Raw genomic sequence first — 14,877 nt, 5'->3', positions numbered from 1 at the left:
CCTGTTGGAGCGGGTCCGGAGGAGGCCACAAAGATGCTCGGGGGGCTGGAGCTGGGATGGATAATGCTTCGCCTTTCTTTATGTGCTGGGATACCGACATCGTCACTAAGAGGTGACATTTCTTGTCTCCCCAGAGAGCAGTGGGACAGCTGCAAGCAGAGCTCGCTGATGCTTTCAAGCAGCATTTTATAGCAGAAACCTCACTGAAAGCTTCTACACGCCAGTGCGATTACCTGACGAAAGAGAACTCCCGCTTGCAAGAGGACTTGGACAAGACCAAGGCCAAGGTACACGAAGTCTGTAAACGTGTCAGTAGATATGAAGCCGTTCTTTTCCTTCAGTGGCCAGAAGAGAAGAACATATTCTGGGAACAAATACAGGAGAGGTTTCTCTGAGGACATTATGAGCTTCAACGTCTTTAACAACTCTTTTCCAGACTAGAGGGTGCTTTTCGCTCCTTTCTCCTCCCTGCCTCCTCGCTTCTGTTCCGACACCGTCCAAAAGTTGTGGCCATGATGTGATACCGCAAGCCGCGCGCTCCCAAATGTCTTTGGGCTTGGCTGCTTTCTTTGCAAGGTTTTTCTGCTCTCGGCCTCTGCGCAAAGATGGTGTCTAGCTCCCTGGTAGGGGTGTTTTTGGGGAAGGAAAGAGACCTTTGGCTTCCCTTTGTCTCGTAAGCCAGGCTTCACCCTCCCTCTAAGGCCTTGAACCTCTTGTCTCTGCCCCCCACGCCCTCCGCCCCAGGCATTAGCACGGGGGGGTGCGTACGAGAAGGAACGGGGCAGAACAGGAGCGCGACGGAAGCGAAACGAAACGCGGTGAACGCGCCGAAATGCAAAAGCGCGTCTTCCCGGGCAGGGAAGCTGTGTGATGCTGCAGAAGGAGTCGAGTGCCTTTGCCACGGTGCCCTTTGGAAAGGAGGACGGATGGAAGCTGGAGCAGTCTTTTCGGCAAGGGCCCGAAAGCGTTCTGACCTTCGAAATCCAAGCGGCTTTTCCCTGGGTCGAAATACAAACTCGGTGGCTTACAGCTCTGATCTCGATCCTTACGTTCGGTTGAGTTTCCCAGAGATCTGAGAGCCCTCTCCTTAAGACGGATTGTTTCTTCCCTGCATCCAGATGTGTGAAGTCTCCGCGCAGCTGGAGTTGGAGTCCCAAAAGTCTCTGCAGCTCGAAGCTAGGAATCAGGAGCTGAGAAGGCTGGTGGCTCTTCTGCCACGTGGCTCGGCGATTCCTGGGGCGGGTCATACCCCAGCAGCGCCTTACGGGAAGGAGTGCGAGCGGCGAGCGCAAGACGTGAGAGAGGAGCAGTATCACAGCCTCCTTTTGCAGGTCAGTTTAGGGACCATTTGTATCTGTAGTCGGCGTTGCCTTCATTTGCGGTGGTGGTCGTGGCTTTTGGGTGTTTTGCCGGGGCATCTGGCGCTCTCTGTTAGCGCCGTGGGTTTGGCTTTCCTGTCGGGGAGCGGGGGAGCTGCAAAAGGCTGCGTCAGAGCGCTTCTGTGTGTGCGGTGGGACCTGTGAGCAGGAAAAACCTGCAGCCTTGTCCTCGTCCTGTCCGTGTAGCGTTGCAGGCTGTTTAATACTAGCTTTCCTATAAAAATGGCAGAAAGGAGGTTTTTTGTGAGGGCTGGGCATTGCCTTTTTCTTCCCGTTTCTTGAAGTTGTATCTTCTGCTTTAGACACAGGCAGCCGCTCGAGCCAAAATAGAAGAGATCAACACCACCAGTGCCTCTTGGAGAAAGCTGCTGGAGCAGAGGATCAGAACTCTGGAAGCGGAGCTGGAGAGAGCACGGAGCACGCAGGAGGCGAACGCGCTGCAACTGGCATGGGCGCAGGCGGAAATAAAAAGCTCCGAAAAGTGCTCCGTGGTGGACATGGAAATTAAAAGACACCTCACAAAGAAATTACAAAAGTAAGTCCAGACGTTTTCTTTCCCCCCCACGTAACACAACACGACCCTTTTCATCGCGGCTTTTCCATCCCACGTCCCTTTCTTGGCTCTGCTCAGCACGAGGTGTGCCCCTTCAAGACCGCGTACTTCCCAGAAGAGTACCCCTTGGGCTCGCCCATCACGGAGGCCTGTTTTCGGTTCTCTTTACTCACCCTGAAGGAGCAAAACTCATCGGGCCTCTCTGGAGGATGTTTTAGTTTGTCTTCTTCTAACACTTCTCTGTAGCCACCTCCTCTTCCTGCATGCGTGGTGGAAAAGAGGAGCTTCACTTCTGCGGCTGTTATCCTCCAGCTTCGGACAGACACAGTGGGAAAGGCAGAGGGGACAGAAGAGGGGCCTGGGAGGCAAAAATCCTCTGTTCAGCTGCCGTTGTGACGGGGCGTCTTCAGTCTGAGGTTACACTGGGAGGAGGGGAAGAGCCCGGGGTCCTCACCACCTTCTAGGAAAGGTCCCGCAAAGACGTAACAGCGACTGCTCGGCAGCCTGAGGAGCGGCGCATTTGCACGGCTGGGAAGTCTATGTGCATACGTCCGACAGCGTGCTGCCGCGCTTGGGGAACGTCTCTGTGCCAGCGGGAGCAACAGTCGTTCCTGCAGCTCCTGCATTTTCCACAGGGCTAACGAGATGCTAGCGGAAGCCAGAGCTAAGAGCGCTCCGGAGCAGCGGCGCAGGGTCTTCAGGCGCCAGGCAGAGAGTCTGAGCCGGAGCAGGGGACAGAGCGGACACCCATCGGGCTCCGGTAAGCGGCTCCAGATGTGATTCCCCAGCGGTCAGGTGGGTTCGGGATTACGGTTGGGTTTTGCCCGTGATGCTGAAATAGTGGAAGTCTTTTCTGTGTAACTCCTGGCCGGCGGAACTAGAGGAAGGAAGTTGCTTGCTTCCCCTGCCCAGCACAAAGCAGGTCCTGTTAGGTGGCAACCCAAAAATCCACGTAGCCAGTTCTCCGGAGAAGAACTGAGCCTATTTCATGGCCATTGTTCCTCTGGAGTCCCCAGGTCCCAAGTCGCTGATTTGCTTCTGAGGCTTTGTCTGAATACGGTGGCTGTAGAAAGAAAGTGTTCTGGCAGGACGAGTCCTCTCTCTCTCCACCCGGGAAGGATGGATCTGGGCTGTGCTGGGAGATTTCCTTGGCCTGGCCTCGGCAGAGCAGCTTGGCCTGATCAAAGACAGACGACCCCGTGCTTTGGTGGGGAGGCATGCAGAAGCTGGTGGAAAACCTTGTGCTCCACCGAAGCCTCTTTTGAACTCCCAAGGACAAGGGGGCACTTGAGGTCTCGGGGGTCTCACGTGTAAGCCGGTGCCGTTTGTGAGGTGTGCGCGGGTTTATTTGTTGTGCGCAGCCTCTGGAATTTCCTTCTCGGGCTTTAGAAAGCTCGTTGCCTGATGGTCGAACGTGGAGAATCTTATTTCTTCCTTTGCGCGTGTCCCTTCCATCCTTTGTTTCCCTGGGTGGGCTTAAATCTCTCCAGATCTTTACAGTGTCCTGTCACAGTGACAGCTGTCCGTGGACTTCTTGGCTAGGTCTGCTGCAGAACTAACACTGGATCTTGCTTTTTCTCTCCCTGCCACAGATGAATGTAAAGCTGGATCTGCTGGCGATTCTTCCTGGACAACTCCTGCTCGTCCGCCAAATGTAAATAAAGCCCAGGATGTCCCCCCTTCGGGGCAGCACCGCCCAAGCACGATGCGTTGAGGGAGCAGTACTAAACTGGTGGAAAGCACTGACGAAAGCTTGTGGAAATTCTTTGTCTACGCCGACTCCCGTGCGTTCCCACCGCTGTCCCCTCTGCGCCACCACCGCGTCGGGCTCAGCAGGGTTCAGTGGCTGGGGAGAGCGAAGCCCTTGGACACCTCCCCTTCCCGGCCTCCCCCCCGACGGGGGTCTCAGGGCTGCTGGAGGGGCTGCAGGTGCCGTCCCGGCTCGGGGGGGCTGGCGAGGCCTGCGGGACTCTGCTCAGCCCGGCAGCGGTGCTGGGGGCCGGGCCACGGGGGCGGGCAGGGCCCCTCCCTCCGCCCGCAGCCTGCTGCGGGCCGGGGGTGTCGGGGGGAGGCCCAGTCCCGGTACCGGGGCGGGGTGGGGATCCCGGGGGCTCTCCCTGGGGCCGGGGCAGCGCGGCCCTGCCCGGAGCTGCTCCCTCCTGCGGGGCGGGGGGCCTGGGCAGGGCGGGGGAGCCATGGAGAGCGGCCCGGAAGAGGGCCCGGCCTGGCCTGGGGGTGTCCGGGGGTCAGTGTGCGTGTGTGGGGCCCGGGGCATGCTGGGAGCCGGGGCCCCGCCCTCGCCCCGGGGCATGCTGGGAGCCGGGGCCCCGCCCTCCCCCGGAGCATGCTGGGAGCCGGGGCCCCGCCTTCGCCCCGGGGCATGCTGGGAGCCGGGGCCCTGCCCTCGCCCCGGGGCATGCTGGGAGCCGGGGCCCCGCCCTCGCCCCGGGGCATGCTGGGAGCCGGGGCTTGGAGGCGGACACAGGATCCTCCGGAGCGGAGACGGCCTCCCAGGCCAGCCAAGGGGGCCCGAGGGCAGGGGCCTGTGCCGGCCCGGCCCGGAGGCGCTTAGAGCAGCCTCGCCAACAGAAGCGCTTCCCGGGGAGGTGTTTGCCGGCCCTGGCTGCTGCGTCCGCTGCTTGGGAAGCGCGGGAGATGAGGGGAAGGACGGACACGGCCTTGGCAAGGAGTCCGCCCCCGACCGGGCAGGGTTCTCCCCAGCACCCTGGTAGACGGGGCTAACGCCACGCTGCACAGACACGGTCTCTGTGTTCATAGAGCTGAGGCTTTTCTGCTGCTCTGAATGCTACAAGAGTAGAAGATGTTCTGGGAGGAAATACAGGAGAGATTTGTTTCAGGACTTTGCAGGTGACAACGTCGTTCATGATCCTTTTCCCAAAGAGATTGTGCTTTTATCTGAAACGTCCAAAACCCAACGGGTTTCGGTTGCGAGTAAGGAAGCAATCCACCTGGAAGCAGGACAAAAGGGTGCCTGGGTCTGTCACGGGCTGTCATCAGGGGTAAAGCATGCTTCAGGGTTTCTGCAGGGAAACCAGAGATGTTTTCCCCACGCCTCGTGTCTCCTAGGAGCCTTGGTTTGAGGAAGTGCTTGTTGGTAAATTGTAGCACACAGTGAAAATATATTTAAGTATCTGCTAGGAAGTGTGTGCTGCTCTTTTGCAGTTCACTGTAAATACGGAAAGGTGGATAATAACGGGCCGTTATTATTGCGATGAGCAGTGCGTACAACTGGATTTAATTTATCAGCAGTCCTGGCTAACTGGGGAGGTCCCAGTTGACCGGAGGTTAGCAAATGTGACGCCCATCTACAAGAAGGGCCGGTAGGAGGATCTGGGGAGCTACAGGCCTGTCAGCCTGACGTCACTGCCAGGGAAGCTTACGGAGCAGATCATCTTGAGTGCCATCACACAGCACGTACAGGACAACCAGGTGATCAGGCCCAGTCAGCATGGGTTCATGAAAGGCAGGTCCCACTTGACTCTCCTGATCTCCTTCCATGACAAGGTGACCTGCTCAGTGGTGAGAGAGATGCTGTGGATGTTGTCCACCTAGACTTTAGTAAAGCCTTTGACGCCGTTTCCCACAGCGTTCTCCTGCAGAAACTGGCCGCTCATGGCTTGGGTGGGCGAACTCTTCACTGGGTAAAAAACTGGCTGGACGGCCGGGCCCAAAGAGTTGTGGTGAATGGAGTTGACTCCAGTTGGCGGCCGGTCAGGAGTGGTGTTCCCCAGGGCTCAGTGTTGGGGCCCGTTCTGTTTAATATCTTTATCAACGATCTGGACGAGGGGATCTGCTTGAGGGTAGGAGAGCTCTACAGAGGATCTAGACAGGCTGGATCGATGGGCCAAGGCCAACTGTATGAGGTTCAGTTCACCAGCAAGTAGCGTGGCTTATCACTGTCAGGATTTTGTTATTACCACCAGTCGGAACACAGCAAAGTCTCCAAAAACCTGGTATATACCCCAGATCTGTGTAGAGGTACACTTAAACCCTCCAGAGAACCCCGCAAACTGTGTGCCAGATCCCCAGTCGTAGAAGAAGTGTGAGACTTTTCATCCATTTGGAGCTCTGTTTTCCTTGTCACTGTGGAGAGTTGAGAGCTGGAGCTTTGTTGTGGGGGTTAAGAGGATGATTCCTATATTCCGTCAAGATGGAGAAGGAGGGATAGCAGCCTTTCTGCAAAGCAGACTGCCGTGTCTTTCCCTGCAGTGCTATTTCAGACATGGTGTCTTTGCTGATGCCATTCCAGCTGTGTGGGTCCTGTTTTTCCACCAGCTCCACCTCTCATTACCGGAGAGCTCCGGGGGCCTCCCCTGGTCAAGTATGGTCAAGTTCAAGGATTTTATTATGTTTTTGTGGAAAGGCTCTGGCATTGCTGGGTAGTGTGATGTACAAACTCACATCTGCCACCCTTCTTTTGGATAAGGAATTGGCTGGATGGTTACATCCAGAGAGTAGTGGTCAACGGCTCAATGTCCAGATGGAGATCAGTGACAACTGGTGTCCCTCAGGGGTCCATACTGGGACCAGTACTGTTTAATATCTTCATCAGTGACATGGACAGTGGGATCGAGTGCACCCTCAGCCAGTTTTCAGATGACACCAAGCTGAGTGGTGCGCACGACACGCCTGAGGGACGGGATGCCATCCAGAGGGACCTGGACAAGCTGGAGAAGTGGGTAGTGTGGACCTCAGGAGGTTCAACAGGGCCAAGTGCAAGGTCCTGCACCGGGGTCGGGGCAACCCCCGGTACCAGCACAGCCTGGGGGATGAAGGGGTGGAGAGCAGCTCTGCCCAGAAGGACTTGGGGAACCGGTGGAGGAAAAGCTGGACATGAGCCGGCAATGTGCGCTCGCAGCCCAGAAGGCAACCGTGTCCTGGGCTGCATCACCAGCAGCGTGGCCAGCAGGGCGAGGGAGGGGATTCTGCCCCTCCGCTCTGCTCTGGTGAGACCCCCCCTGCAGAGCTGCGTCCAGCTCGGGGGTCCTCAGCACAGGACAGACATGGACCTGTGGGAGCGGGGCCAGAGGGGGCCACAGAAGTGATCAGGGGGTGGAACAGCTCTGCTGTGAGGACAGGCTGAGAGAGTTGGGGTTGTTCAGCCTGGAGAAGAGAAGGCTCCGGGGAGACCTTATTGCGGCCTTTCAGTACTTGAAGGGGCTTATGAGAAAGATGGGGACAGACTTTTTAGCAGGGCCTGTTGTGACAGGACAAGGGGAATGGTTTTGAGCTAAAAGAGGGGAGATTCAGACTAGATGTAAGGAAGAAATTTTTTACACTGAGGTGTAAACCCTGGCACAGGTTGCCCAGAGAGGTGGTGGATGCCCCATCCCTGGGAACATTCCAGGTCAGGTTGGACGGGGCTCTGAGCACCCTGATCTGGTTGAAGATGTCCCGCACCCCTCAACGTGCCTTTCAGTGCACCCGAAACCCCTCGGTGTGCCCTTTGGTGCGCCCTGGAGCCCTCTGTCTGCCAGAGGGCCGCCCCAGACCCCTCCGTGTACATTTTGGGGTGCTCCGAGACCCTTGGTCAGCCTTTTGGGGTTCCCCTGCACGTGTCAGTCTGCCCTTTGATGCTCCTGCGTGCCCTGGCTGTGCCTTTCGGGGTGCCCCGGTCCCCTCTGTGTGAGTTTCAGTGCTCTCCAGGGCAATCGGTGTGCGACTCAGGCTGCTGGGAGCCCCTAAGGATGCCTTTCTGAGCCCCCTGAGGCCCCTCGGTGTGCGTTTTGGGCTACCCCAACTCCTTGGTGTGCCTTTGGGTGCATCTCCAGGCCCCTCGGTGTGCTTTCTCCTGCACCCCATCTCCCCCATGGCAGGGGGTGGGACTAGATGGCCTTTAAAGGTCCCTTCCAACCCAAACTATTCTATGATTCTAGGATGCCCCCAGGATGCCTTGGGGTGCTCAAAAAGACACATCCAGGGGGTTGTGGGTGCACCAGAAGGAACACTGAGCTGTCCCAAATGGCACATCATGGTGACCAGGATGCCCCTAAAGGTACATGGAGGAGTCCAGGGCACCCTGAAAGCCACACGGAGGGTTCCAGGAACCCCCAGGAAGCACACCAAGGGGTTCAGGATGCCCCCGAAAGAAGACAGATGGGATCGGGAAGGGGTCCAGGGCGTGCCAAAAGGGATGCCGAGGGACACGGGATGCACTGAGACCAGGGGTGCCCCAAAAGGCCCACCGATTGCCCTGGGGTGCGGGGAGACCCAACAGGCACACCCAGGGTGCAGGGTGCAGCAAAAAGCACACTCAGGGGGACCGGGCACTCCGGGAAGCAAATCAAGGCTTAGGGGCGTCCCAAAACGGACACCGGGGGCTTGGGGTGCCCTCAAAGGGACACTCGGGGCTCCAGGGATGCAGAGAGGGGCACACCACGGGGTCCAGGGTGCCCCAAATGCACACCGAGAGCCCAGGGAGCACAAAAAGGCACATGGGGGCGTCCAGCCACCGCCCCGCCGGCCTCTGCCCCGGCCTCGCCCAGCCCCCACCACCTTATGATGTCACTGAGCCATTCATGACATCAGCACACGTTCACTAGACCTGAGGCGCTGGCGCAGGCCTTGCACACACAGTACCTGGTGGTGCTGCTGGTGCAGTGCTGGTGCTGTGCTGGTGGTGCTGGTGCTGAACTGGTGCTGTGCTGGTTCTGCTGGTGCTGTGTTGGTGGTGCTGGTGCTAGTGGTTGCTGCTGGTGCTGGTGCTGTGCTGGTGCTGCCGGTGGAGCTGGTGCTGTGGTGCCGGTGCTGCCGGTGGAGCTGGTGCTGTGGTGCCGGTGCTGCCGGTGGAGCTGGTGCTGGTGCTGTGCCGGTGCTGCCGGTGGTGGCTCGGCCCGTAGGCAGCTGCCCGTGCCCTGCTGCCCCTCGAGGCTCGGCTCCTCAGTTCGCAGCCGGCCCCCGGCAGCGCCCGCCAAGCCCTGCCTGCCACCGCTCCCCGGGGAGAGGCGCGGCGCGGCGGTGCCATGAAGAGGGCTTGGCGGTTCCTGCGGAGCAGGAGGGCGCGGGAGGGCCCCGCGGCCTCCGGGAGCAGCGGTGGCGATGAGCTCCGGCCGCAGGGCCGGGAGGGGCTGTGTCGAGAAGCTGTCAGGGCGAGCGAGAGCTCTGGTGGGGAGGTACGTAAACCCCAGGGTTTTAATCTGGAGTCTCCGCTCTGGGATTATATCGCACGCTAACGCGAAATAAGACTTTTCCATGAATAACGTCTAACGCAGAGTTGTTGACAACTCTTTTCTAATCTGACGTCAGGTTGGTTATAGGACGTGCTGCCACTGTCTCCTGCTTTGAGCTGATTTCCTAAGTTTTGTCAATTTTTATTCTTTCACTTGAACAGGCAGAAGATGTCAGAGCCCAAATACCGACGGCAGGGTCCGATTCATCCCCTTCCCACCTGAGCTCTGGAAGTCAACAGACGTCGGAGAGTATCGAGGTGCAGAGGTTTCTGAACGAATGTGACCGACGGCTTACTGTGCACGAGCAGACGTCTCGGGTGGTGGACACCAACAAGCGCTTGTCTCAGCAGCTGAGCGATGCCGAAAGAAAAGCCAGCGGGCTGGAAAAGGAAGTGGAGCAACTGAAAAAAGCCCTCACGGAAAAAACATTGGCTTTAGAAATGGCAGAACGGGAGTTACGCCAGGCCCAGAGGCAGGCAAAGGAGCAGCAAGATCTACACCTTGAGAAAGACCAAGCGAGGAAAGATGCCATCAAGAAGGCAGAAGGGCTGCAGGAACAACTGGCCCAGCTCCAAAGTGAAAACCTTTCACTCCGTCAGCAGCTGGAAGACGCGCGGAACAAGAGCGCCCAAGGACAAATGGTGAGTGATGCCTTTACGTGCGAGGCCAACAGAGTAGAAAAAGGTGACCAGTTTTGTTCCGGTTTTGTTGGAAATGCAGAAGGTTGCGGCAAGCCTTCAGACACGCTTATACGTCTGTACGTATATGTATGTATCTACCGTCATCTACCTGGACTTGTGCAAAGCATTTGGTACTGTCCCGCCCAACGTCCTTGTCTCTAAAACGGGGAGACATGGATTTGGCGGGTGGAGCACGCGGTGGATAAGGAATTGGCTGGATGGTGGCACTCAAAGAGCTACAGTCAAGGGCCTGATGTCTGGGTGGAGACCAGTGACGAGTGGTGTCCCGCAGGGGTCCGTACTGGGACCAGTGTTATTTAACACCTTTGTCGGGGACAGGGACGGTGGGATCGAGTGCACCCGCCGCAGGTTTGCGGGTGACACCACGCTGAGCGGGGCGGTTGATACCGAGAGGGAAGGGGTGCCATCCAGAGGGACCTGGGCAGGCCGGAGAGGCGGGCCCGTGGGAAGCCATGAGGTGCAACAAGGCCAAGTGCAAGGTGCTGCACCGGGGTGGGGGCAGTCCCAAGCACGGACACAGCCTGGGGGATGCGTGGCTTGAGGGCAGCCCCGCCGAGAAGGACTTGGGGCACTGGTGGATGAAAAGCTGGACGTGAGCCGGCAACGTGCGCTCGCAGCCCAGAAAGCCGAGTGCATCCTGGGCTGCATCACCCGCAGCGTGGCAGCAGGTGGAGGGCGGGGATTCTGCCCCTCTGCTCGGCTCTGGTGAGACCCCCCCTGGAGCACCACGTCCAGCTGCGGGGCCCACGGCATCAGAAGGACACGGACCTGTTGGAGCGGGTCCAGAGGAGGCCACAAAGATGCTCGGGGGGCTGGAGCTGGGATGGATAATGCTTCGCCTTTCTTTATGTGCTGGGATACCGACATCGTCACTAAGAGGTGACATTTCTTGTCTCCCCAGAGAGCAGTGGGACAGCTGCAAGCAGAGCTCGCTGATGCTTTCAAGCAGCATTTTATAGCAGAAACCTCACTGAAAGCTTCTACACGCCAGTGCGATTACCTGACGAAAGAGAACTCCCGCTTGCAAGAGGACTTGGACAAGACCAAGGCCAAGGTACACGAAGTCTGTAAACGTGTCAGTAGATATGAAGCCGTTCTTTTCCTTCAGTGGCCAGAAGAGAAGAACATATTCTGGGAACAAATACAGGAGAGGTTTCTCTGAGGACATTATGAGCTTCAACGTCTTTAACAACTCTTTTCCAGACTAGAGGGTGCTTTTAGCTCCTTTCTCCTCCCTGCCTCCTCGCTTCTGTTCCGACACCGTCCAAAAGTTGTGGCCATGATGTGATACCGCAAGCCGCGCGCTCCCAAATGTCTTTGGGCTTGGCTGCTTTCTTTGCAAGGTTTTTCTGCTCTCGGCCTCTGCGCAAAGATGGTGTCTAGCTCCCTGGTAGGGGTGTTTTTGGGGAAGGAAAGAGACCTTTGGCTTCCCTTTGTCTCGTAAGCCAGGCTTCACCCTCCCTCTAAGGCCTTGAACCTCTTGTCTCTGCCCCCCACGCCCTCCGCCCCAGGCATTAGCACGGGGGGGTGCGTACGAGAAGGAACGGGGCAGAACAGGAGCGCGATGGTAGCGAAACGAAACGCGGTGAACGCGCCGAAATGCAAAAGCGCGTCTTCCCGGGCAGGGGATGTGTGATGCTGCAGAAGGAGTCGAGTGCCTTTGCCACGGTGCCCTTTGGAAAGGAGGACGGATGGAAGCTGGAGCAGTCTTTTCGGCAAGGGCCCGAAAGCGTTCTGACCTTCGAAATCCAAGCGGCTTTTCCCTGGGTCGAAATACAAACTCGGTGGCTTACAGCTATGATCTCGATCCTTACGTTCGGTTGAGTTTCCCAGAGATCTGAGAGCCCTCTCCTTAAGACGGATTGTTTCTTCCCTGCATCCAGATGTGTGAAGTCTCCGCGCAGCTGGAGTTGGAGTCCCAAAAGTCTCTGCAGCTCGAAGCTAGGAATCAGGAGCTGAGAAGGCTGGTGGCTCTTCTGCCACGTGGCTCGGCGATTCCTGGGGCGGGTCATACCCCAGCAGCGCCTTACGGGAAGGAGTGCGAGCGGCGAGCGCAAGACGTGAGAGAGGAGCAGTATCACAGCCTCCTTTTGCAGGTCAGTTTAGGGACCATTTGTATCTGTAGTCGGCGTTGCCTTCATTTGCGGTGGTGGTCGTGGCTTTTGGGTGTTTTGCCGGGGCATCTGGCGCTCTCTGTTAGCGCCGTGGGTTTGGCTTTCCTGTCGGGGAGCGGGGGAGCTGCAAAAGGCTGCGTCAGAGCGCTTCTGTGTGTGCGGTGGGACCTGTGAGCAGGAAAAACCTGCAGCCTTGTCCTCGTCCTGTCCGTGTAGCGTTGCAGGCTGTTTAATACTAGCTTTCCTATAAAAATGGCAGAAAGGAGGTTTTTTGTGAGGGCTGGGCATTGCCTTTTTCTTCCCGTTTCTTGAAGTTGTATCTTCTGCTTTAGACACAGGCAGCCGCTCGAGCCAAAATAGAAGAGATCAACACCACCAGTGCCTCTTGGAGAAAGCTGCTGGAGCAGAGGATCAGAACTCTGGAAGCGGAGCTGGAGAGAGCACGGAGCACGCAGGAGGCGAACGCGCTGCAACTGGCATGGGCGCAGGCAGAAATAAAAAGCTCCGAAAAGCGCTCCGTGGTGGACATGGAAATTAAAAGACACCTCACAAAGAAATTACAAAAGTAAGTCCAGACGTTTTCTTTCCCCCCCACGTAACACAACACGACCCTTTTCATCGCGGCTTTTCCATCCCACGTCCCTTTCTTGGCTCTGCTCAGCACGAGGTGTGCCCCTTCAAGACCGCGTACTTCCCAGAAGAGTACCCCTTGGGCTCGCCCATCACGGAGGCCTGTTTTCGGTTCTCTTTACTCACCCTGAAGGAGCAAAACTCGTCGGGCCTCTCTGGAGGATGTTTTAGTTCGTCTTCTTCTAACACTTCTCTGTAGCCATCTCCTCTTCCTGCATGCGTGGTGGAAAAGAGGAGCTTCACTTCTGCGGCTGTTATCCTCCAGCTTCGGACAGACACAGTGGGAAAGGCAGAGGGGACAGAAGAGGGGCCTGGGAGGCAAAAATCCTCTGTTCAGCTGCCGTTGTGACGGGGCATCTTCAGTCTGAGGTTACACTGGGAGGAGGGGAAGAGCCCGGGGTCCTCACCACCTTCTAGGAAAGGTCCCGCAAAGACGTAACAGCGACTGCTCGGCAGCCTGAGGAGCGGCGCATTTGCACGGCTCGGAAGTCTATGTGCATACGTCCGACAGCGTGCTGCCGCGCTTGGGGAACGTCTCTGTGCCAGCGGGAGCAACAGTCGTTCCTGCAGCTCCTGCGTTTTCCACAGGGCTAACGAGATGCTAGCGGAAGCCAGAGCTAAGAGCGCTCCGGAGCAGCGGCGCAGGGTCTTCAGGCGCCAGGCAGAGAGTCTGAGCCGGAGCAGGGGACAGAGCGGACACCCATCGGGCTCCGGTAAGCGGCTCCAGATGTGATTCCCCAGCGGTCAGGTGGGTTCGGGATTACGGTTGGGTTTTGCCCGTGATGCTGAAATAGTGGAAGTCTTTTCCGTGTAACTCCTGGCCAGCGGAACTAGAGGAAGGAAGTTGCTTGCTTACCCTGCCCAGCACAAAGCAGGTCCTGTTAGGTGGCAAGCCAAAAATCCACGTAGCCAGTTCTCCGGAGAAGAACTGAGCCTATTTCATGGCCATTGTTCCTCTGGAGTCCCCAGGTCCCAAGTCGCTGATTTGCTTCTGAGGCTTTGTCTGAATACGGTGGCTGTAGAAAGAAAGTGTTCTGGCAGGACGAGTCCTCTCTCTCTCCACCCGGGAAGGATGGATCTGGGCTGTGCTGGGAGATTTCCTTGGCCTGGCCTCGGCAGAGCAGCTTGGCCTGATCAAAGACAGACGACCCCGTGCTTTGGTGGGGAGGCATGCAGAAGCTGGTGGAAAACCTTGTGCTCCCCCGAAGCCTCTTTTGAACTCCCAAGGACAAGGGGGCACTTGAAGGCAAAGAGGTCTCGGGGGTCTCACGTGTAAGCCGGTGCCGTTTGTGAGGTGTGCGCGGGTTTATTTGTTGTGCGCAGCCTCTGGAATTTCCTTCTCGGGCTTTAGAAAGCTCGTTGCCTGATGGTCGAACGTGGAGAATCTTATTTCTTCCTTTGCGCGTGTCCCTTCCATCCTTTGTTTCCCTGGGTGGGCTTAAATCTCTCCAGATCTTTACAGTGTCCTGTCACAGTGACAGCTGTCCGTGGACTTCTTGGCTAGGTCTGCTGCAGAACTAACACTGGATCTTGCTTTTTCTCTCCCTGCCACAGATGAATGTAAAGCTGGATCTGCTGGCGATTCTTCCTGGACAACTCCTGCTCGTCCGCCAAATGTAAATAAAGCCCAGGATGTCCCCCCTTCGGGGCAGCACCGCCCAAGCACGATGCGTTGAGGGAGCAGTACTAAACTGGTGGAAAGCACTGACGAAAGCTTGTGGAAATTCTTTGTCTACGCCGACTCCCGTGCGTTCCCACCGCTGTCCCCTCTGCGCCACCACCGCGTCGGGCTCAGCAGGGTTCAGTGGCTGGGGAGAGCGAAGCCCTTGGACACCTCCCCTTCCCGGCCTCCCCCCCGACGGGGGTCTCAGGGCTGCTGGAGGGGCTGCAGGTGCCGTCCCAGCTCGGGGGGGCTGGCGAGGCCTGCGGGACTCTGCTCAGCCCGGCAGCGGTGCCGGGGGCCGGGCCACGGGGGCGGGCAGGGCCCCTCCCTCCGCCCGCAGCCTGCTGCGGGCCGGGGGTGTCGGGGGGAGGCCCAGTCCCGGTACCGGGGCGGGGTGGGGATCCCGGGGGCTCTCCCTGGGGCCGGGGCAGCGCGGCCCTGCCCGGAGCTGCTCCCTCCTGCGGGGCGGGGGGCCTGGGCAGGGCGGGGGAGCCATGGAGAGCGGCCCGGAAGAGGGCCCGGCCCGGCCTGGGGGTGTCCGGGGGTCAGTGTGCGTGTGTGGGGCCCGGGGCATGCTGGGAGCCGGGGCCCCGCCCTCGCCCCGGGGCATGCTGGGAGCCGGGGCCCCGCCCTCGCCCCGGGGCATG

At 58.3% G+C, this 14,877-nt stretch overlaps 2 protein-coding genes across 2 annotated transcripts; both read left to right on the top strand.

Moving 5' to 3' along the window:
- The first annotated feature begins 41 nt into the window (after nucleotides 1-41).
- LOC142092234 (uncharacterized) lies at nucleotides 42-3,876 on the top strand. The gene is made up of 5 exons (XM_075172043.1): nucleotides 42-287; nucleotides 1,119-1,331; nucleotides 1,682-1,914; nucleotides 2,568-2,692; nucleotides 3,525-3,876. Exons 2-5 carry the CDS (start codon nucleotides 1,119-1,121, stop codon nucleotides 3,644-3,646), a joined length of 693 nt encoding a protein of 230 aa, XP_075028144.1. The 5' UTR covers nucleotides 42-287; the 3' UTR covers nucleotides 3,647-3,876.
- Nucleotides 3,877-8,875: 4,999 nt separating this feature from the next.
- Nucleotides 8,876-14,453, top strand: LOC142092221 (uncharacterized). The gene is made up of 7 exons (XM_075172012.1): nucleotides 8,876-9,065; nucleotides 9,284-9,763; nucleotides 10,725-10,877; nucleotides 11,707-11,919; nucleotides 12,270-12,502; nucleotides 13,156-13,280; nucleotides 14,122-14,453. Exons 1-7 carry the CDS (start codon nucleotides 8,916-8,918, stop codon nucleotides 14,241-14,243), a joined length of 1,476 nt encoding a protein of 491 aa, XP_075028113.1. The 5' UTR covers nucleotides 8,876-8,915; the 3' UTR covers nucleotides 14,244-14,453.
- Nucleotides 14,454-14,877: the final 424 nt, after the last annotated feature.

The sequence above is a fragment of the Calonectris borealis genome, chromosome 23 (genome assembly GCF_964195595.1).
Source record: "Calonectris borealis chromosome 23, bCalBor7.hap1.2, whole genome shotgun sequence".
NCBI classification, from domain to species: Eukaryota; Metazoa; Chordata; class Aves; order Procellariiformes; family Procellariidae; genus Calonectris; species Calonectris borealis.
This window is presented reverse-complemented; position numbering and strand designations above follow the sequence as displayed.